General features: G+C 38.9%; 2 protein-coding genes and 1 pseudogene across 2 annotated transcripts; all 3 read left to right on the top strand.

Moving 5' to 3' along the window:
* Window positions 1-3,261: 3,261 nt before the first annotated feature.
* Window positions 3,262-4,216, top strand: LOC113449853 (olfactory receptor 6X1-like; annotated as a pseudogene).
* A 5,490-nt stretch (window positions 4,217-9,706) lies between these two features.
* Window positions 9,707-10,648, top strand: LOC113449854 (olfactory receptor 6X1-like). The gene has a single exon (XM_026720993.1). The coding sequence runs from the start codon at window positions 9,707-9,709 to the stop codon at window positions 10,646-10,648; it is 942 nt and encodes a 313-aa protein (XP_026576778.1).
* Window positions 10,649-21,018: 10,370 nt separating this feature from the next.
* Window positions 21,019-21,969, top strand: LOC113449855 (olfactory receptor 6X1-like). The gene has a single exon (XM_026720994.1). The coding sequence runs from the start codon at window positions 21,019-21,021 to the stop codon at window positions 21,967-21,969; it is 951 nt and encodes a 316-aa protein (XP_026576779.1).
* The last annotated feature ends 2,692 nt before the right edge of the window (window positions 21,970-24,661 follow it).

Below are 24,661 nucleotides of genomic sequence, written 5' to 3'. Positions count from 1 at the left end.
ATCGCAGCAGCCCGTTTACTGACCAATCGCATCAGTCTATGGCGACCAATCATGATCGGCTTTCAGCGGGCCAATCAGATTTGCAGGCTACGAGCCTGCTAGTCCGGAACAGAAAGCATCAGCAAGGGATCATAACTGCATTCTGACCTCATCAGATGTAGCACACAGTTGTGCCAGCTGCAGCATTTCTCTGATGACATCATGAGCCATGGTGTTTTGCTTCTCATGAGAGTGACTACTGGGCACCAATACAAAATCCTTGCCAGTTTTGTGTAAGACTTAAAGTTTGCTATTGTTTTTCTAGTTGTTTCTGCAGTTTTCTAAGGATATTTCCGGGAGTGGGATCTGACTGGTGTAACTACCAGTTCAGTGATTTACATTTTGCATGTGTGTGAAATGTCATCAGCTTGCTACCTGGACAGCTGAGCAGCACTGCGCGCAGGTGCGCAGCATTTGAAAAAGCACTTTTTCCCCTGCTTTTTCAACTGCAGCTGTGCTGTGCAAAGCAACTGAGGTTGAAAAAGCAAGAAATAAAGGTCAGGTAAGAGCCCGGGCAGGCGGGTGGGCCAAAACAGCAGCAGATACAGAACCAGTCCTGTGTCTGCTACTCTTCAGAGTTATCAGTTGTACAGACCCAGACAGAACCGGTAGATTCCCACCCCTGGATATCTCTCTGACTCTCTCTAGCAGTGGTGTCAAACACAAGGCACACAGTCTGGATGTGGCCTACAATATGGCTGGACCCACATTGTAAAGCATAAGGGGCGGTTCCACATCACTTCAGCTGGAAATCCTAAGAAAATGATAAAATACTATCTCTAATGAATCCATTCCCACAAAAAATATTTGTATGATGAATAACAGAAGGATCCATAATTTGGAATGGAGGTGAATAGTTGACCCATATAAGTACAGTTGAGTTATTCTATTCAAATCATAACTTTTAGGCACAAAGGCTAGATACTCATGGGAAATTAGAAAGACATGCCCTCAGAGGTTATGTCTCAAATTACTACAGGAAACGATCAGCTTTTCTATGATGCAATCTTTCAGAACTGCTTTAAATGTTAAGGACAATATTTTAAAGAAGTAAATGGGATTTTCATAAAGGCAGATTGTGTTGCTGTCCATGGGCACACCAGTGACTGCACTGATATTGAGACAGAGCAGAAGAATCCATGAGGAAAAGATGAAAGGGTAAGGAACAATTGATGAAAAACTGAAGACACATCAAAGAGAGCTTTATGCTTGGGTATGACTAGTCTAGGGAAAAGAAGGACTGTGATGATATGATAGCAATGTTACAATATTTGAAAAGTTGTCACAAAGAAGAGGGGGTCAACCTATTTTCCAAAGCACCTGAAGGCAGGACAAGAAGAAATAAATGCAAAGCTATCAAGAAGAGATACAACGTGGAAGTAAGGAGACATCTCTTAACAGTTAATCAGTGGAACAGCTTGCCTACAGAAGTTGTGGGTGCTCCATTACTGGGGGCTTTTAAGAAGAGACTGGACAGCCATTTGTCTCAAATAGTATAGAGTCTCCTGCTTGAGCAGGGGGTTGGACTAGAAGTCCTCCAAGGTCCCTTCCAACTCTGTAATTCTGATAGAAAAAGTACACAAGAAACAGGATTCCCCTGGATTTAGAATTCCCCTGAGTTTAGAATTATTACTAGGTAAGTTCACATCTTTGATTAGCAAAAACAAACAAACAAACAAACAACCCCATGATTATAGCTAAAAGGAAACACCTTATAGACATTTGCATGAAACAAAGATAGCACTTATGATTTGTGGTTTCAATGATTAGACAAAGTCTAATAGAAAAAAGTAAGGGTATTTTTTTGTAATCATAGAGATAATTTGTAATTATACTTATATAATTGTTAATATAGACACATACATGCTTTATTTACATGCTTTATTCTGTTTTATTTTCTCTCAACCCAATTCCTATGTACTAATAAAAGATAATTTCAGAGTTGAGCTGTGTGGTCCTTGGTGTTTTCTGAGTTTGACTGCTTTGTTGAAGATGTCTGATAATGAAAAGTTTGCAAGAATACAATCAGGTTCACAGAGTGCCAAAGACCACCCAGACTTCTGTATCCCTTGTCAAAATATAGACTTAGGTACAGATGTTTTTCCTCATTTTCCACCACAAATTGTGTTTATATTGTCTCCAGGGGTGGACTGCTACTAATTCGCACCAGTGCAGATGAACTGGTAGCTAATTTTATGGCCAGTTTGGTAGCTAATTTTATGGCCAGAAAATCCCACCACTGGCTGGTCCTGCCCACCCCTCCCCTCCCCTCTCCTCTCAGGAGTCTCCATGCAGCCCATTTTGGATGAGAGGTAAATGCAGGGCCCGTGCAGAGGCTCAGGGAGGGCAAAAGCACACACACCCCTGTGGTGCAGGTGGCTGACTAGGCCATGCCCACCATGCCCACACCCACCCAGCAACCGGGAAGAGAACTGGTTGCTAAATTTTTTGATCCCATATTTTTGGGAGCCCATGGATGGACCTTTAAAATTCATAATCTTGGTTTCAAAATCTTCTGTGATCCCAACCAATCCCAATCTCCATAGTGCTGGAAGGGATCTTGGAGGTCTTCTAGTCCAACCCCCAGGTTAAGCAGGAGACCTTAGACAATTTCAGACAAGGGACTTTCCAGTCCCTTCTTTAAAAAATCTCCAGTGATGAAGTACCCACAACTTCCAAAGGCAAGCTGTTCCACTGGTTAATTGTCTTCACTGTTGAGAATTTTCTCATTAATTCCAGGTTACAATTAACCAGTGCCTTCAGATGTTGTGGGTGCCTCATCACTGGAGGTTTTTAAGAAAAGACTGGACAGTCACTTGTCTGAAGTGGTATAGGATATCCTGCTTGAGCAGGGGGCTGGACTAGAAGACCTTCAAGGTCCCTTTACAGCTCTATACTGATTCTGATTCTCTCCTTGATTAGTTTCCATCCATTGTTTTTTTTTTTTGCCCTCTGGTGTTTTAGAAAAATAAGTTGACCTTTCCTCTTTGTGGTAAGATCTCATATCTCATATATTTCATCTTGATTGGCAAGAATTTAAGAAATTGTTAGTAATTCTGGTTAGAGAATTCAGGTTATTTCTTATGATACTAGCTTTCATAGCACACATAAATTACATATATGTGTTCTATGAAAGCTAGTACCATAAGAAATAATGGGAAGAAGTGTAGCAAAAGTTTGACCCAATTCAAATTTGGATTCTTTTGGTAGCTAAAAGAAAGCATGGATTTGACCAACTGTACAAGACCTGCATATTCCTCCTGGTTGGATTGTCAACATTTGGGAGAATGGAAAGCATGATGTACACCAGTGTTTTTCTCCTCTATCTCTTGACTCTGATGGGAAACGGACTCATCATTATGATGGTAATTATGGTAATTATGGATTGCCATCTCAAGAAACCCATGTATTTCTTCCTTAGCAACCTTTCTTTTATAGACATTGGACATACCACATCCTTCATACCCAGGCTATTGTTCAATTATCTCTCTGCTAGTAATTCCATCTGTTTTTATTGCTGTGTAATTCAGTTGTGCTTCTATTTTCTTTTTGGGGTCACTGAATTTTTCATCATAAATTTGATATTCTTGGACAGATATGTAGCCATTTGCCATCCTTTCAGATATGCCACTATCATGACTTCGGAGGTCTGCCTCAAACTGGCAATAGGAGCCTGGTTTGGCAGTTTTATCTCCATAATTTGTCAAGTAGTGATGATTGCAAACCTACCCTACTGTGTCTCCAATGTTATCTATAATTTATTTTGTGATGTTGGACCAGTGCTGAAAATTCCAGAGGAGATACCCGTATTGAAATCCTTGGTTTCCTAGTTTCTGTGTTGGCGATAATGTCCTCCTTGCCTTTCACCCTCATTTCTTATCTCTTCATCATCTTCACCATTCTTCAAATGCCTACAACCTCCAGAAAGCAGAGAGCTTTTTCTACCTGTGATTCACATTTGATTGAAGTTTTCATTTTGTATGGCTCTGTCTTTTTTGTCTACCTAAGACCAACAGTCAAAAACTCCTCCTTTAGGGTAATGAAGGTTGTCTCCATTATGTATACTATGATCACCCCAGTGCTCAATCCTTTCATCTACACCATTAGGAACAATGAAGTGAAAGAGGCTGAAGAAGAAAATGATAGGAAGAAAGATTCCAGCTCTCCTCTGTTTTAGAAGGGATGGGAATTGATTCTAACTTCAAGGAGATTTTCCAAAGATGAAACAAAATCTAAAGTCTAAACTCTAAGTTCTAACCTTATGTCTCTTTTGCAGGACTCTATTTTAGACATTGCTTTCAGTTGGAGGAAATATCAGAAATATGAATCCATATTGCTGAAATATTTCAACATGTCTACATAATAAAGGAAGTGATGAATAACATCCAGGTGGAAAGCAAGATTTTTTTCTGCTTGATGGAATCTTTGTTCAGAAGCATCCATAAACACTATAGAAGATAAAATTAGGTACCTTCAATCAGTTGGGTTTCAAACCAATTCATATCTGTCAGTGATCTTCAAGTCTGGACTCATAGTTTTTTACTTTTACTGTGGACCAATAGAAGATGAAATGCCAAGATTTTAACATGCTGGTTCAAAAGTCCAAATTGTATCTGTGTCACTCTCCAGTCAATTTGAGAATTCTTCCTATTTGTAAGTGTTGCAATAGAAAAAATGAATATTTTTGTCAAGGCAAAGTAAGTTGAACTCTTGGGTGATTTTATATAAAATGTGACATAATGTGCTTGGAACGTGATGAAAGACTCTAACCTTTCAATAATTGTTTAAATTGCTTCTAATTTTTTGATGTTATATACTTATTTATTCAATTTCTTTAGTCTTCCACCTGAAACCAGTTACTCTAGGAAATGAACAATCATAAACAGTCATAATATTAACATGTTAAAACAGTATAGTATAGTGATTCATGTCCTAGTGGTGAAGATGCTCACCTCCAATTTGAAGGTTGAGAGTTCAATCTTAGGCAGCTGCATATATTTCTTTCCTAGGGCACAAAGAAAAAAATATCTACTGTGAACTTCATGTGACATCTAGAAGGGCAGCTGGCACTCAGCTCCATCCAGTTGTCCTGACTCTATCCTGAATTAAGAGATCAAAGGGGAGTTTTCAGAATAGTGATTCATGTGTTGAACTAGAAATGGGATCCCAGATTCTGACCAATACTTATTGATGGGTGCTCCCCAAGATTCATCCTTCTCCTTCCAACCTCCTTCACTCAGTGTTATTGTGGGGGAAAAGGGGAAGACCAAATTCCTGATACATTCTCTTGTGGTCTTGGAAAAAATTCAGTGTAGAAATCGAGCAAAGAAAGAAAGATATCGCTCATTCTTTTCTATCATTCTTCATAGTCTAGTACCACTACCTACAGTGTACAATGTATATAAGATGTCTAAAAAAATGAATACCCTCTGTTTAATTTGAGAAATGCAGCAATTGCTATGTGACTTTTATGAGGGGAGCAAATCAGAGATAGTATTCAGCAGGTTTTGACCAGTTCTGGAGAACTGGTAGCGGACATTTTGAATAGTTCTGAGAACCGGCAAATACCACCTCTGACTGCCACTGCCCCCATCTATTCTCTGCCTCCTGAGTCCCAGCTGATTGGCTGGGTCTTCTTTGGTTGCCCTGCACAGGACAACAGAGCTGCAAAGCAGGTTAGTGGGGTGGGGTGGGAATGGGGATTTTACAGTATCCTTCCCCTGCCATGCCCACCAAGCCATGTCTACAGACTCTGACTGGCCCCGCCCCCATCCATTCTCTGCCTCCTGAGTCCCAGCTAATTGGCTGGATCTTCTTTTGTTGCCCTGCACAGGAGAATGGAGCTGGAAAGCAGGTTAGTGAGGTGGGGAGGGAATGGGATTTTTCAGTATCTTTCCCCCAGGAGTGGGGAGGGAAGGTGGATTTTGCAGTCTCCTTCCCCTGCCACGTCCACCAAGCCATGCCATGCTCACCAAACCAAGCCCATAGAACTGGTAGTAAATTTGTTTGAATCCCACCACTGGAGCAAAAGGAAACCAGAAATCGATGAGATTTGGAGTTGAGGAAACAGAGGCTCAACATTGATTCTTTCAATTTCTTTTTTTATTAAATACTTTATTTGATTTTCAAAATTTAAAAACATAAAAGGAAACTTTATACATCATTGTTGCAATCTCAAAGTTCATAATGCTAAGCACATGCATAATACTCAGATCTGTTGGTGCCTTGCTCTTCTTCTCATCACTATATTTCCATTAACTTCCCCAATCTGGTGTCCTCCATATAAAGTATATTCAGGCATTCCAATTTCTTCCTTCCAAATGAACAAACCCTTCTTGGCTGAAACCAAACCTGGTTATAGTGACAAAGAATTTTTTCCTGGCTTGGTTCCTCTTATTTCCTCCTTATATATATTTGAGATCCTGTTTTTCAAATAATCAATTAAAGCTTTCCCAGAATGGAGCCTGTGGTCTATTTACTAACATATTATTATTGCTTAAAAAAAGCTCTTTAAAAGGACATACACTTATGTATATTATATTCATATAAAATATGATGATATTCAATCAGTCATGTCTTCTTCCTCATATCTATTACATGAACATAATAAACAAAAATATACATTATTTTGCTATTAAGATGACCAATGAAGGATGAATAGGTAAATTTTGTTTGATGTTTTGGTCCAAAGATAGAACATCATGTAAGTAGAAACTCAGATAGAGATTACATATGTTTCTTCTCTAGGGCAGGGGTGTCAAACTCAATATCACTGAGGGCTGCATTAGGGCTGTGATTGACCTCAGGGGGCCAAAGGGCATGGCTGGCTGGATGGCTAACTAGGTGGGCATGGCCAGCTTGATGCCACTCCCCAAACTGCTGGCATGTTCCTCTCTGCATTGAGTAAACCAGGCTGAAGCTTCGCTGGGTGATCTTTCTTCTCTGCATCGGGTAGACTGAACCAAAGCTTCATTGGTTTTCCTCTTCACACCAGGTATACTGGGCCAAAGTTTTGCTGGCCTGATCTTTCTTCTCTATATTTGGTAGAACAGGCCGAAGCAACACGAGAAGACCAGGCTGAAGCAACACGAGTAGACTGGGCCGAAGCAATGTGGGTTAGACTGGGTTGGTCCCCCAGGTCAGATCCAACCACATCATTGACTGGATCCAGCCCACGGGCCTTGAGTTTGACACCCCTGCTCTAGGGCATCACTGATCAAGATTGGTTGTGGATGATTCCAAGCACACTGGATTATCATAATGAATTTACTTTGCATCAAGATGTGTTAAAATAAAATCAATCTTAATCCCTTTTCTTGGGTTGCTGTACACTAAAAGAGTGTATTATTATGGTTAAAGAGTTGGGCTGGGGAATGGAGACTCTTTTAATCATTTTTGTCCTGAGAGCTCATGAATGACTTTGAGTCAATCACATCCCATACCATGAATGGTTCTTGAACAGAAATATTTGTGGTATACCTGAAAGAAAATAATTCTTCACATTCTTGTCCTATTTTCTAAATAGTATCATTTACACATAAGAGACCTTATCTCCAGAGCTTTCCAAATGTTACAGATGCATGAACTTTTTATCTATTGTAGAGAACACATAGACCCTGGAAAATAATAGAAGTGGAGAAGCTAAAAAGGTGTCCTGGAACACAGTTAGTGAATGAACCTTATATGGTGTAATATTTTCAAGTCTATGTATGCTAACATCTTAGTGACCATCTGAACTGACTTACTCCATCCATTCTACATCTGACATTTTATGACCACTCCATTCTTGAACAATATTTGACTGCCACACAGAATATCATAATATACCAGAGTTGAAAGGGGACTCTTGGGTCATTGTAATCTATCTCCTACCCTGATTTTGATTTGAGAATAAAAAATTAAGTATCTTAAACAAATATTGAAAGAAAGTCACCTCTACTTAAATATAACCACTCAGGGAAAGCCCTAAATCTTCAGTGCACATGAATTAAGGCAAAATGGGACTGGGACACAACAAGCTTCTTGATTGCATGTGTTACATGACAAAATCATCTACTACACTTCATTGGATGATAACTTCCCAATGCAAAATGTCTATGGAGATTCTCAGTCTCAGGTCATGGTTGTCCCAAATATGCTTCTTCAGAGGACCTCCAAATTTGCATTGGCACTTGACTCAGATCCAAAGCATATCAATTTTGAGCATATTCTAGGTGTAATACATGAACACTCATGGGAAATTAAAGGCAAACATCCATAGAGACTGTTTTCCATAGTTCTGTAGAGAAGTAAATAAACCTTCTATGATGCAATCTGCTAGATGCTCTTTAAATGTTAACGAATATATTTCTGAAGAAGTCTATTATTTTCCCATGAACACCTGATGCATAATTTTTTATGGTTCTTGAAAACATTGTCTTCATAAATGGATGAAAAGATGGTATGGTAGGTTCTGTACTTGGAGAAGACAAGGCAGGTAATGAAGTAAGAACAAATCAAGGTAAGGAACAAAGATGATTAGGGGACTGGAGACTAAACATATAAAGAATGGTTGCTGGAACTGGGTATGCTAGTCTGATGAAAAGAAGGACTAGGCATTGCATAATAGGAGTTTTCCAATATCTCAGGGCCTATCACAAAGAAGAGAGAGTCAAGCTATTCTCCAAAGTACCTGAAGGCAGGATAAGATGCAATGGGTAGAAACTAGAAGCAAACTAGGGAGAAATTTCCTGACAGTTAGAACAATTAATCAGTGGAACAACTTGCCTCCAGAAGTTGTAAATGCTCCAACACTGGAACTTTTAAAGAAGAGATTAGATAACCATTTGTCTGAAGTGGTGTAGAGTTTCCTGCCTAAGCAGAGGTTGGACTAGAAGACCTCCAAGGTCCCTTCCAATTCTGTTATCCTGTCCTGTCCTGTCCTGTCCTGTCCTATCCTATCCTATCCTATCCTATCCTATCCTATCCTATCCTATCCTATCCTATCCTATCCTATCCTATCCTATCCTATTGTATTGTATTCTAGAGAATAGAAACAGGCCATGAAACAGAACGTCACTGTAAAAATAACTATGACTTCCTAGCATATACAACCCACCCACCCACACCCACCCAAAGCTTTTATAATTTTTTTATTTCTTTATTGGCTTTACATTTCTAATGTCATTTATCTTTTTTCATATTTCTATCACAACCCATGGTTTGTATCCCTCTCTTCTTTAGATAATTAACAGTGTCAACAAAATTCTTGCAGCGTGTATGTAACTCTGTTAATTTCCAAGTTCTAATATGTATCAAAATATTTCAACTGTGGGCTATATCCACCAAAGATGTCATTATAGTTTTAAGATTCCCCAAACAGCAAATTTCCAACAGTGACGAATTTCACATATGACACTAATTTCACATAGTGTTTCTTTGATTCTGGCCTCATATGTTTTGGGATTTCAGTTATGGGCCTTTAGTGGTTATATCTTATAATGAAATATGTGTATTTAATTTCAGCTATTATAACTACACATAATCTTTGTTTCCTTGATGTGTAAATTCACTGTTGTCTTCTCCATGTTGAACTCATAATGCTAGTTTTCAAAAGAGGATTTTACAATTTTGGCTAAATCTTGAATCAAAGAAGATTTCATATTTTCTTTTTTTGTAACAGAAGAACATGAATTTGACCAATTGTAGAAGAACAACTGAATTTATTCTTGTTGGATTGCCACGTGTTGTAGGAATGGAACGGGTGATGTATACCAGCGTCTTTCTGCTCTATCTCTTTTGTCTGATGGGCAATGGCCTCATCATTATGATGGTAATAAGGGATCGTCATCTCCAGAAACCCATGTATTTCTTCCTTAGTAACCTTTCTTTGAAGGATATTGGACACACTACAACTTTTATGCCCAAGCTGTTGTTCAATTATGTCTCTTCTAACAATTCAATCTGTTTTTATTGCTGTTTAATACAATTATTCTTCTATTTCCTTTTTGGAGTCACTGAATTTTTCATTATCACTTTTATATCGTTGGATAGATATTTAGCCATTTGCCATCCTTTGAGATATTCCACTATCATGACTTCAAGGATCTGCCTTAAACTGTCAATATCCACCTGGTTTGGAGGATTTTTGTCCATTATTTGCCAGGTAGTAATGATTGCAAAGTTGCCCTATTGCATATCCAACATTATCAATCATTTCTATTGTGATGTTGGACCTGTGCTGAAAATTGCAGGAGGAGATACACATCTTATTGAAGACCTTGGCTTTCTCCTTGTTGTGGTCTTGATTATGTCCTCCCTGCTTTTCACCCTCATTTCTTACCTCTTCATCCTACACACTATTCTTCAAATACCTTCAACCTCCAGACAGCGGAAGGCCTTTTCCACATGTGCTTCCCATCTGGTTGTGGTCTGTATTCTGTATGGATCGGTCTTTTTTGTCTACTTAAGACCTACTGTCAAAAACTCTTCCTTCAATACGATGAAGTCTGTATCCATATTATACACGATTATCACCCCTGTGCTCAATCCTTTCATCTACACTATCAGGAACAATGAAGTGAAGGATTCTGTACGCAAAATGCTAGGAAGGAAAATTCCAGATCCCTGAAGAAGTATCTCCAACCTAATCTTATGTGAAGTGATTCCATTTTTAAGCAGGTTTCTTGAAATTAAAACATGAGGTTAACTTGTCTTTGGAAGGACTCCTCTACATCTGTGTTTCTCCTGGTTGGGGTGTGCTAAAAATATCAATCAAGATTGTCGTGATATGTCAAACTTGCTTGCATTAACCCATTAAACCCATTGCCTGAGATATTTGGCCATATATTGTGTTAGTCACAAATGGAGTTGTATTTCTACGTTTGGGCCTGGTGAACAATTAAACTATTTTGTTTAAAAAGTTTTCAATGTTATATACCACCTAGAGTTATTACTGGATTAGGCAACTTTAGAAACCAAATAAATAAATAAATAGACTCAATTTTACTCAGTGCACAATTTTACTCATTTTCTAAATAATTTCCCCAAACTTCTGTATAGTTAAACAGTAGTTTTGAGAAATATATATTTCCCCAGAACTAGAAGAACAGATAAATAGGGAAAAGGAGGGGGGAATGTAAAGAAGAGTAACTAAGAGAATTAAAGGCCTGGAGACTAAAACATATGTAGAACGGTTGCAGGATTATAGCAGTAGTCCAGTATTTGAAAGATTGCCACAAAGAGGAGGGAATCAACTTATTTTCCAAAGCACCAAAGGGCAGGACAAAAAACAATGGCTGAAAACTAATCAAGGAGAAAAGCAACCTTGCTTGCTGTCAGAAGTTGTGGGTGCTTCATCACTTTTTAAGTTTTTAAGAAGAGACTGGATAATCATTTTTCTGAAATGGTACAGGGTCTCCTGCTTGAGTGAGAGTTGGACTAGAAGACCTCCAAGGTCCTTTCCAGCTCTATTCTAATTGAAAGCTGTTTCCTGAGTGTCCTTCCTTTTGTAGTTGCCCAATGGAAGAGGTAATGCTGGTTCAAAAATCCAAAATTGTATAGCTCTAAAGCTCACTCCATATATTGCTTCCTCATGTCCACATGTTAGGATAATGCAACAAGAACATTTGTCCAAGCGAATTTATTATACATCAAACATAAACTTAATCTGTCTTTTGAAGGAGGCCTCTATGCTTATATTCTTTCAAGCGGGTAGTGCAAATATATTATGGAAGACTCTTGAGATATTTCACATTGCCTATCGAAACACAGAGGGAAGAGTGAGCAACATTCAAATTGAAGGCAATGTCAGGGTTCTGATGGATGCCCTAATTAATTCATGAGCCAGGTTTCAAAAGAAATCCAATTGTTTATTAGGAACAACACGTCGGCACTTTCCTAAGTGCAGTCAGCTCTGCCCCACGTAATTTACTGCCCACCTACGATCCTGTTTCCCCCCTCCTCCCAGGATGTGTCATAAATCATATTCTCCAATGAGGCACTTTTGCAGGCAGTAGAAATATGCCTCTCCAGCTAGCTCTAGTGACATGGGATACAATCTGGAGAAAGGTATGCATGAAATGTACTTCTGGTCATAGCAACCAAACTGCTCCATTAGTTCTCCCTGCTCCTGCCTATGGCAACTCAAGAGCAGGCCAGGAATGCTTAACGAGTTGACAGGCAACTTTTTTCTCTTTGATGATGTGGTGGTCTGACATTTGAAAATGAGACGCAGGGAAAACGTCTGAGCAAATGCCAGCCCTGAGTAGACCCAGGTACCAGCTTTTATTGAGAACAAAATGCATATACAGAAAACAAGTGACCTCAACAGGATGTTATTTCCACAGGATATATAGGATGAGAACAAACAGGATGAGAATATATATCTGCGGAAATTCCCATGGGAATGGCTCAGCTATTCCCATGGGAATGGCTCAGCTATATACTATGACCTTTCACCGACATATCTGGTCCTCTAAGCTTCGCAGGTCCTAACAGGACAAAAACACCCATAGCAGGCGGAAATGCCCCCACCAGGGGCATTTTTTAGTCCCTAGATCTATGCAAAGCTATACAAGGACTTGCAGAATAAAATATTTTACCACATTCCCTCCTTTTTTATTTATTCAAAGATAGGGGGTGTTTTAGTGGCATAATACACAGTTCCCTCACAACTTCGTCTCGTACGCTGAAAAACTGAGGTACATATTTGAAATAGATTAGGAATACATTGAATACAGCAACATAACATAATAAGTATAATAACAATTGTCACAACTAATTGAAGCAATGAACGTAACCATGAGCTGTCAGGAAGCCAATCCCATAGCAAAGCCCAAGGTGACTTATCAAAGCCATCTTTTCCTGCTTCATGTTCAGCTATGCGGTCTTCCATATCATGAACAGTTTTTGTAATGTTAGGCTCATAATTATGTATGAAAATACAACAATGTGAATGAATTAAGGCACAAACTCCTCCTTTAGCAGCTAATATTATGTCTAAAGCATAACGATTTTGTAAAGTAATTTGGCGAATTTCAGACACTTCTTCATTTAACATCTTAATGCTCTTAACAGTATTATTAAACATAGCAACAGTGAAATTATTTAAAATATGCAGATCCCGATAATTCATAGCCACCCCAAAGGTGGTAATGCCGCCCTGGAAAGTTGAGTTAACCACCACCCTCCCGTGGTGAGACCCGAATCCACCTCCCTCCTGTTACGAATCCGGGCCTTGGGCAGTTGGTCTAACTTATATATTACTGGGATGACATGCCCAATCGTACACACCCCAGACCAATCCTTTGGCCATTGTTGATAAGCAGTATCCCCACATAGCAACCATAACCCATCCGGAAGAGGAAAGTATTTTAAATGCTTATGATAGATATTATTGGAGGCCTGACTTTCCCAACTCCACATTAACCACATCCAAGTACAAAGAACATATGCCCCATGTTGAATATCAGGCCTCTTAGTAACTGTTTGATTTATACAACAATCATAGGGACCTTTCAAAGTCCGGGATAATGTAGAAGATATCCGATTTATGCAGTTGTTCTTACCAGTAATGCTTTTTACACATCTCATACATCCTCCTTCCAAAGGAATCACCTTCTTACAGAGCGTAGTATTTCCCAGCAAAATAGATTGAGTCCCTACAGGGGGGCGGTAATAACAAACCGATGCTTTGGTAGTGAAAGTTACCTTTGTTGTGAACAATGTTTGATTCCACTTTTCGGGGTCTGGACCCCAGTAAAGCCAATGTTTAAAATCATTATAATCAAAATTAGCACTGGTTCGCTCATTCAAAGGAACACCATGTAACAAAACTCCACCTTTCCCAGACCCAGGCACATGCATACAAAGCCAACAATTAGTTACATTTAAACCCTTAGCTGCCATCCGAATGTCCTTGATGTAGGAATTTTCTTTCCATAAATTATCACCAAGGTCTCTAGTTTTTGAGATAATAGCAGTTCTCCGCCTCCGTATTAGAGTCCGTGGAGGCATAAGACGAATGGAAAGAGAGTCTGTGTAAGGTAACTTAGGTAACTCCAATTGACATCTATATTGTCCATAGTCTGAAACAGAAACATTAAACAGGATCAGAGTTGTAGCACAGGCTGAAGATATAATATCCTTATCAGGTCCCGAATAAAGAATGTCTTGACCCTTATGCCAGGACCAATATGCTGGAAAAATCAAAGGATGCCGCTGTTTGCAGATCAATTTAGTCTGATTCCCCAGAGGAACCTGCTGCAAACAAGTTGATAACCTCAGATAAGCAGTCATCTTTTCCCAGCCTTCACAGCGCCGCGCCTGGACTGCCGGCATCAAGAGAATCAGGAACCATGGAAACGCCATCCTGAGAATCAGGAACCTCCCTCACTGGCACCTGCGAAGACGCCTGTGAATGATCAGGTCGAATACATCGACCAGGAACCCAACGAATTTGACCAAGATGTTCTACTGCTGCATAACCACGTCCCCACGTAATCAGTTCAGCGGGAACCCATGCCGGATCCGGAAGGAATCGCACCAACACTCGAGGCCTCACTGCATCTGTAGAAGGAGAAGAAAAATGCCTGCTGGCCGCGCTCGCAGGGGGGTTACCAGACAAATTTAGAAAATTTAAAGTATACAAAGCTAGATTTAATTGATCTTGAATTGCCGGAAGCCCCAGGAGCTTCCCTCCTTTTTTATTTAATTTAGCTAACATGTTCTTGAGCGTGCCATTATAACGCTCTACAATAGCCTGTCCTGTGGAATTGTATGGAATTCCAAATTTATGTTCCACGGACCACTGTTTGCAAAACTGATCAAAGACTGTGCTCCGATAAGCTGCACCATTGTCTGTTTTTAAAGTTTGAGGCGTACCAGCAACTGAAAATGTCTTAATGCAATGATTGATGACATGTTTAACTGCTTCACCTCTTTGAGGAGTAGCCATTAGAAATCCTGAATAAGTATCCACAGTCACATGTATATACTTCCAAGGTGCAAATGATGGATACTGAGTAACATCCATTTGCCAAATCATAGAAGGTTTCAACCCCCTGGGGTTGACTCCCATAGGAATAGCCGTGCCCTGTTTTGAACAAGTTGGACATTGCTGAATTATGGCAGCAGCTTCTGCAGCAGTAAGCTTAAATTGATGTGCCAACGCTTTAGCATTTTGATGAAAATAACTATGGCTGTCCCATGGCTGGACAGTGAGAACTGAAGTTACAGCACTGTCAGCTTTGGCATTGCCTTGTGATAAAATTCCAGGTAAATTACTATGACTACGGATATGGGCAACAAAACACACATTCACACGCTGCTCCAAACATCCTTGCAACAACAAAAGCAAACATAGAATATTAGGTGATATTCCAGGAGACAAATAAGAACCTGCTACAAAGGGTAACAAATTATATACATACAAAGAATCCACTATTAGATTAAAATCCTGATTTTGAAAATTTTGAAAAGCCAAAACCACAGCAGCAAGTTCTGCCTGCTGGGCAGACTTCTGCTCTGATGTCACTTTTGTATGCCAAATTCCAGATTTATCTTTCCAAACACAAGCACCAAAAAAAATTTTTTTCCTCCATCAGTAAAAACTTTAGGAGCATCTGATATACTGATTTAGGTCACACTCTGTCCCATTGATCTCTTTTTTTGCTGACTTTGATCCCCTCCAGGAGCCCAACATTGTGCTTTAAAATGTCCAGGCTTCCCACAATTGAAAAAAGTTTCTTTTTTAGCATTTCCTGCCTGGAGAGCCAGAGCTAAAGTTTCCATGTTAAAAGTCTGACTCCCCACCTTCCTACATGCGTTTATCAAATCTGTGATCTCTCGCTTTCCACTCGCAATAAGTGGATTAAGGATCTTTTTGCGATCTACATTAGCCTGATCTACCGCTAACTTCAAAAGCAATTCATTCCGGGCAAATTGATTGTCAATTTGCCTTTCAATAGCCAATTTCAATCTGCTAATGAAATTTTCATAGGGTTCATTGTTCCCTTGTTTGATGTTAGTAAAGGTCTTCTCACCACCTTCGCCGTCAGGGAGAGCCCCACGGCTTGGAAATTAACTGGGAGAAGAACGAACCCCTCCTCAGGCATTCCATCTCTCTGTTGATTTAAAGCAGCATCTACACCAATTTCTACTGGATTAAGTTGAATCTCCACTCCAAATTCTACCAAATCATCTCCTGATAATTCCCCTCTATTTGTTGCTTCCTGAATAGCTGCAGTAACTGCATCTACTTGAACTCTTAAAGGCAAACTCTTCTCTTCTGACAAAGTATTTTCAGTGCCTGACAGTCCTCTGGATTTATCTGGAGGTGCTGTCGGTGGCAATATACGTACCGCATGGTAAGGCGGCAAACCTTCTTCGGGGGTGCTAGGAGCGGTTGTTCATGAGTAGCTAATGCATCCATAACCACCCTCCAGGTTAACAAAATTGAAGAAGGGCACGAGGCTCCTCGTGCAAAAATTTCCCTATCTTTCTCCAGCACTCTACTTTAATACTACCTCCTCTGGATAACACGGAATATGTTTCCAAACATACTGTAATAAGTCCTCAATTTCTTTCTTTCCTACTGCATGTCCTCTACTATGAACTCCAAACTTAAACCTATTCCCAGTGATTTCTCTCATTTCCCTAATGTGCCCTGTCTGAGCCTTCGAGAAATCTCCTCCCATACTCACGAAAAGAATCTGTCTCCGTCCAGCGAAGAAGATGAGGGCCCAGTCGACGTCCGCGACGATGAGTATAGGATGCGGGAAACGTATAGCCTTCCAAAGCTATCACGTCGAAACGTATAGCCTTCCAAACTATCACGTCGGGGTCACCACTTGTGGTGGTCTGACATTTGAAAATGAGACGCAGGGAAAACGTCTGAGCAAATGCCAGCCCTGAGTAGACCCAGGTACCAGCTTTTATTGAGAACAAAATGCATATACAGAAAACAAGTGACCTCAACAGGATGTTATTTCCACAGGATATATAGGATGAGAACAAACAGGATGAGAATATATATCTGCGGAAATTCCCATGGGAATGGCTCAGCTATTCCCATGGGAATGGCTCAGCTATATACTATGACCTTTCACCGACATATCTGGTCCTCTAAGCTTCGCAGGTCCTAACAGGACAAAAACACCCATAGCAGGCGGAAATGCCCCCCCACCAGGGGCATTTTTTAGTCCCTAGATCTATGCAAAGCTATACAAGGACTTGCAGAATAAAATATTTTACCACAGATGAAAATATTATTCAAAACATACATATAAAATGAAATTAAGAAGCCATGATAAGTGGGATTTCAGATTGGGATATAAAACTGAGATTGTATCAACTATGCTTTTCAATGTCACTTGGGAAGGCATGGTACAAGCATCCTGGCTCTCTTTCATCTCCTAGCAACTTTTAGTACTATCAATTATGCCCTCCACCAGGACTGCCTGAAGGCATTAGAGTCTGTGGATTCAGCACAACGTTCTGGTACATTCTCTTGATGTCCTCAAGAACAGTCAAAATAAAATTCTATCAACCCAAGAAAGAAGTCAGCCATTCTTCAATATCATTCTTCAATACTCTAGTAGCACCATCCATAGTGTAATAATGTATGTATAATGTATGTATAAAAGGAATATTCTTGTTTGAAGTTGAAATGTAGCAATTGGTATAAAGAATGCAGAAATTTGTGGGCATTGAATTGGAAGAAATTTGGAATGCAGAAAATGGAATCCAGAAATTTGTGAGAATTGAACTGGAAGAAAGAATAACAGAATAATAGAGTTGGAAGGAACATTGGAGGCCATCTAGTTGAATCCCCTGCTCAAGCAGGAAACCCTATACAATTTCAGACCAATGGTTATCCAACTTCTTTTTAAAAACTTCCAATGTTGGAGCATTTACAACTTCTGGAGGCAAGTTGTTTCACTGATTAATTGTTCTTACTGTCAGGAAATTTCTCTTTAGTTCTAGATTGCTTCTCTCCTTGATTAGTTTCCATCCATGGCTTCTTGTAGTGGACAGGACCAACACTGATTCCTGCAAGCATGTGGTGTAAAATACTAAACACATGCATAATATTCAGATGTCATAGTGGCTTGTTCCTCTTCTCATCACTATATTTCAATTTACTTCCTAATCTGGTGTCTTCCAAACAAACTAGATTTGGGTGAGTGCAGGATTCTTCCTTCCCAATTAAGAAATCCTTTTTGTCTGAAAGCCAGAGTTGCTTAAAGTGATATCTATATCTTACAATAGATATACACTTTTATAAAACAGTTGTTCAAAATGCCTTGCTTTTAATATGGACAATGAAGAATGAATAGGTATGCTTTTATAAACCTATTGCTTGAAAGATACAACATTATGTATGTAAAAGGGGTAAAGTGGTTCAGTGGCTTAGTAACACTGGATATGGTTTCTGCTCTGGCTGTTTGAGACCTAGCACTCCATGGTGGGGTGAGCTCTTGTTATTTGTCTCAGCTTCTGTCACCTAGCAGTTCAAAAGCCTATTCTGTGAGAATAGATAAATAGGTATCATTTTGGTGGGGAGATGAGCCACTGCTTCACTCAGGCAATCGGATTCCTGCCAGCTCTGAACCTTCTTTATGATGCCTGTTTGTGAGGCAGCTCTGATGGAAAGAGAGAACCTTCAGTGACGCAGTAAGGAAAGTTGCTACTCTTTCTTTTTGGTGAGATGTAAGCTCACCTTCCTGTGGCACACCTTGGAAAGTGTGTGAGCAAATACCACAACAGCTCCAGTAAATTGGCAGCCAAACTACTACTCTGCATTAACATTGTAGTCTCCTAATAATGCCATACTCTAATAATAATAGTAATGTAAATAAACAAGATGGAGACCATATTTCTTTCTTCTCTTTCTCTGAATAATCAAGGATAAGATTCAGTATGGGTGGGTGATTCCATACCAATTGCATCATTAGGGTTATCACAATGAATTGAGTTTATATTGTAATATGTTTCCAATAAAGTTTGTTTTCTAGATCTTTTCCTTGAATTGTAATGCTTGAAAGTTCTATACATTAAAACAATGTCATTGACATATTGGGTGTCAGGGTTCCAACCAATGCCATAATTAAATCATGAGCCGCAGGCCAAGCTTTAAAAAAATCAAATTCTTTATTAGGAGCTTCATGCTAGCATGGACTAAATGGAACCAACTCTTACCTCACTTAATTCATGCTTTGGCTCTGACCCCGCTTCTACCTCCCCCCAAGTTGTTTCATCAGTCACATTCCCCAACAAAGCAATTCACTGTGGGTTCCCATGGAGATGACCTTGACTTTGCTGGCTGGAATATGCTTTGTTACTGCTCCAGTGAAGAGATTTCAAATTTGCAGATCTGGAGGTTACTATGGTGAATATCTTCATGCTCACCTTGAATTCCAATGGAATACTGAATGGGAACGAAGGGAACATGGGAACATGTCCATTCTTGGACATCATTTCCAATGGTTCCTTCCCTTTTATTGAGACTTGAAGGGTCTTTGAAGACTTAATAATATATAGGAAACTCTATTTGGGGGAATAAGATTTGAAAGTTGGTCCAAATAAAAGCAGGCCTGAGTCGTGCTGATTACAAATAATATATTCTGGGCATGAACTGTGAATATATTTGGGAATTGAGAAACAAGTATCTCTTGAAATGTTATCTCAAATTTCTGTAGAAACTGGAGCATTGTATCAGTAAAAGTTTTACATTTTCAATTTCTCCAATTGAAGAGGAATTGGTACTAGACAAACCACAAAAAAGTTGCATAGTTTATACTTGCTGGTTTGCCTCCAGAGGACCTCTTAATTTGGGATGCACTTGAAATTTTCTCCAGAGGTTATCAGCCTTAAGTATTTTCTAGCTACAGTGTTTGAATGCTCATGGGAAATTAAAGGCAAATATCCTTAGAGACTTCTGTAGAGAAGAAAATCAACTTTCTATGATGCAATCTTCTGGAAATTCTTTAAATGTTAAGGAAATTAATTTTTCATGAAGTCCATTTTCCCTATCCTCAAGATATGATGAATCATTTTCTATGTTTCTACAAAACATTGTCTTTGGGAATGGATGCTGAGATGTAGTAAAGGTACTTGATAAAGAGAAGAAAGAACAACTCAAGGTAAGGATGAATAGCTCTTTAGATCCATCTATTTTACAGAATAGACTAGATAGAATTCTTTATTGGCCAAGTGTGATTGGACACATAAGGAATTTGTCTTGGTGCAAATACTCTCAGTAAAACTTAGTAGAATGAGCACATGGAACAGAATTTCATTGCTAAAATAACCATGATTTCCTAGCATATATTTTCAAATCTACCTCCACACAGAGAGAAACATCATGGCTATTATATTTTTAGAGCCCTTTATTTACTTTTATATTTCTATCATACCCCATGTTTTGTTTTTCAGTACTTTACTCTTCTTTTCTTTAGATAATTAACGATGTAAAGAAGATTCCTGCATGGGTATTTGGGAGACTGTCAATCCAGAATTCCCAAGTCCTAATTTACATCAAAATATTTCAACTGTAGGTTATATCTACAAAATATGTCATTCTATTTTTAAGATTCTCCAAAAGATAAATTTCTAACTGACAAATTTCACACACAACACTAATTTCAAATAGTGTTTTGTTGTTCTTGCTGTGACCTCGTGTGTTTTGGGATTTCAGTTATGGGCCTTTAGTCTTCATAACTGATAATCAAATATATGTATTTAATTTCAGCTACTATAGCTACACACAAACTTTGTTTTTGTTTGATATATAAATTAACTGTTATGTTCTCCATGTTGAACTCATAATACTAATTTCTGAAAGAGGATTTTACAGGTTTGGCTAAGTCTTGGTTATTTTGATTTTAAAATCAAGTCTTGTGTTCTCTCTCTTGAAATAGTGTATTTCTGAAAAAGATCTTCAGAAACCTTGACTGAATGAAGATTCCACATTTCCTCTTTTGGTGATAAAAGGGGAAGATGAATTTGACCAATTGCACAAGAGCAACTCAATTTATTCTTGTTGGATTGCCAAGTGTTTGGGGACTGGAAAGTATAATGTATGCCAGCATCTTTCTGCTCTACATCCTGAGTCTGATAGGCAATGGGCTCATCATTTTGATAGTAATCATGGACCGATATCTCCAGAAGCCCATGTATTTCTTCCTTACCAACCTTTCTATAAAAGACATTGGATATACCACAGTCTTTATACCCAAGCTGCTGGTTAATTATCTCTCTGCTAATAATTCCATCTGTTTTTATTGCTGTGTGATACAATTGTGCTTCTACTTCTTTTTTGGAGTCACTGAATTTTTTATCATCACTTTGATATCCTTGGATAGATATGTAGCCATTTGCTATCCTTTGAGATATACCAATATTATGACCTCTAGGGTCTGCCTTAAACTGTCAATAGCAGCCTGGTTTGGAGGATTTTTATCCATAATTTGCCAGGTAGCAATGATTGCAAACCTACCCTACTGCACTTCCAACATTATCAATCATTTCTATTGTGATGTTGGACCTGTGCTGAAAATTGCAGGAGGAGATACACATCTCATTGAAGCCCTTGGCTTCCTTGTAGCTGTGCTTGTCATTTTGTCCTCTCTGATTTTCACCCTCATTTCTTACCTCTTCATCCTATATACTATTCTTCGAATGCCTTCAACCTCCAGACAGCAGAGGGCCTTTTCGACATGTGCTTCACATCTGGTTGTCGTCAGTCTTTTGTACGGGTCAGTCTTTTTTGTCTACTTAAGACCGACTGTCAAAAATTCTTCCTTTAGTATGATGAAGTCTGTTGCCATACTGTATACTTTCATCACCCCTGTGCTCAATCCTTTCATCTACAGCATTAGGAATAATGAGGTGAAAGGTTCTGCATCAAAAATCATAGAAAGAATGGTTCCAGGTCTCCGAAATCTCTAATTATTGCCAACCCTAACCCTCATTTAAAAGAAGTGGGAGAGATTCCATTTGTAATAGATTTCTTGTATATGAAATGTGAAACTTCTCTGTCTTTTGAATGATTCTTCTATGTTGGGGTGTGCCAAGATTGTTGAGTTAGATCTTATACTTGAGTTGAGTCTTACACTTAGGCAAGAAAACCCAAAAATACACACATAGACTGGATAAAACCAGGCTTAATAGCAGTAACTGTGAGAGGTATCTGGGAGTCTTAGTGGACAACCAATTAAATATGAGCCAACAGTATGCAGCAGCAGACAAAAAAACCAATGCAATCCTAAGTTGCATTAACAGAGGGATACAATCAAAATCCAATGAGGTACTAATACCACTCTATAAAGCCTTAGTAAGATCACACCTAGAATACTGCATCCAGTTTTTGTGATTGTACTATAAAAAAGATGTTGAGACTCTAGAAAGAGTGTAGAGAAGAGCAACCAGGATTATTAGGAGACTGGATGCTAAAAAATATGAAGAATGGTTGCAGGAACTGGACATGGCTAGCCTAGTAAAGAGAAGGACCAGGGGAGACATGATAGCAGTCTTCCAATATTTGAGGGGCTGCCACAGAGAGGAAGGGCTAAAGCTAGTTTCCAAGGCACCTGAAGCCCAGATGAGGAATAATGGATGTAAACTATTCAAGGAAAGATTCGATCTAGAAATAAGGAGAAATTTCCTGATAGTGAGAGCAATCAACCAAAGGAATAGCTTGCCTTCAGAAGTTGGAGGAGCTTCATCACTGGAAGCTTTCAAGAAGGGACTGGACTATCATCTGTCAAAAATGATATAGGGTCTGCTTTAGAGGGGAATTCGACTAGGTGACTTACAAGGTCCTATCCAACTATTTTAATCTGTATCAGTTATTTCACATTGCCTTCCTTAACAAATAAGAAAGAGTGAGCAACATCCAAGTGGAAGGCAACATTCCCCCCCCACCCCACCCAATTTGATGAAAGCTTTGTTAAGAAGCCTCTACAAATGCTCTTTGGGATAAAATATGTTACCAGTGTTCAGTTGGGTTTCAGAGCTGGACATAAAACCGAAGCTGCATCAAAGATGCTTGTCAGTATTAAAGTAAGTTACTTACTTACTTACTTACTTACTTACTTACTTACTTACTTATTTGATTTGTCAATCACTTACAAGATAATAAGTATAAGGATAAACATAGTTCTGAATACATGAAATGAATACTTATAAGAAAAATAAAAGAAACAATAGGATAGGGATGGTAGGCATCCCCCCTACAGACCTCTTAGGAAAGGGATGAGGTCAACAGTAGACAGTCTAAGGTTAAAGTTTTTGGGGTTTGGGGAAGAAACCACAGAGTCAGGTAGAGTATTCCAGACATTGACTACTCTCTTGCTGAAGTTGTATTTTCTGCAATCAAGTTTGGTATAGTTAACCTTGAGTTTGTATCTATTGTGTGCTCTTGTATTGTTATGGTTGAAACTGAAGTATTCATTGACCGGTAGGACATTGCAATGTATGATTTTATATACTATACTTAGATCGGACTGAAGATGGCGTAATTCAAGGTTTTCTAGGTCTAGAATTTCAAGTCTGGTGGCATAAGATATTCTGCAACAAGTAGAAGAGTGGAGAACTCTTCTTGTGAAATATTTCTAGACTTTTCTAACTGTGTTAATATCAGATACGTGATGTGGGTTCCAGACTGATGAGTTCTATTCGAGTATTGGTCTAGCAAATGTTTTGTATGCCCTAATTAGTAGTGTGATATTACGGGAGAAAAAGCTATTTATTTATAGGATTAGGTTAACAATTCTTAATGCCTTTTTGGCTATGTAGTTACAGTGTGCTTTAGCACTTAGATCATTAGAGATGAGTATTCCAAGTCCTTGATGGAGTTTGGATCATCAACAAGTTGAGAAGGCATGGTGCAAGCCGACAATTTTCAGCATGCTTAATCTTGGTATCCACCTGAACTTCTCATGCCCACCCAGCCGCTCGGGATTAAACCAAAACGCAGTGCGCGGCGCTCCCAGGTACCTCAAAATCTTTTTTTTCCTGTTGTTACGGGGATGGGGGAAAAGCAGGAGTGACTCAGATGCTGTTGTTTTGGGACGACGTTGGTGCGCAGGAGGGAAGAAATTAATTCACCCCTGAAAAGACATCCTAGCCATTTTTCCGGGGCTCAAAAAATAAATAAATAAGGCCCAGCCTTATTTTGTGAGAAACACGGTATATCATTATTCTATTCTTACTTCATACTATTACACATAATGTATCTAATTATGACAACAATTCTTGGCATATTTAATTCTGATTCACGTTTACTATTTTTCACTGATCTTAAATTTTCTAATTTCCATTTTTATTCTCCAGCCATTGATAAAACAATTCCCATACTATATAATATTTAGTTTGTTCCTTTTCCTTATTGTAAGTTTTAGCCTGTTCATTTCTGCACATTCTAATATTTTCCGGATCACATTCTCATCTGTTGGAATCTTTTCAATTTTCCAATTTTGTGCAAATACAACTCTAGCCGCAATCAATACATGAACGATTAAGTATAGCTTTTCTTTATTATATATTTCAGGTATAATCCCCAACAAAAATATTTCCCATTTTAAATCAATTTGTTGCTGTATCATCTTTTCCAACCATATGCGTATTTTTGTCCAATATC

This window comes from Pseudonaja textilis, chromosome Z (assembly GCF_049901715.1).
Source record: "Pseudonaja textilis isolate UNSWEBS1 chromosome Z, rPseTex1.2, whole genome shotgun sequence".
NCBI classification, from domain to species: Eukaryota; Metazoa; Chordata; class Lepidosauria; order Squamata; family Elapidae; genus Pseudonaja; species Pseudonaja textilis.
Note: the sequence above shows the minus strand (reverse complement) of the source record. Positions and strands in the feature narration are given on the sequence as shown.

Coding starts and splice junctions, on each gene's coding strand:
- LOC113449854 (XM_026720993.1), top strand. CDS start 9,707: ATGAATTTGACCAATTGTAGAAGAACAACTGAATTTATTCTTGTTGGA.
- LOC113449855 (XM_026720994.1), top strand. CDS start 21,019: ATGAATTTGACCAATTGCACAAGAGCAACTCAATTTATTCTTGTTGGA.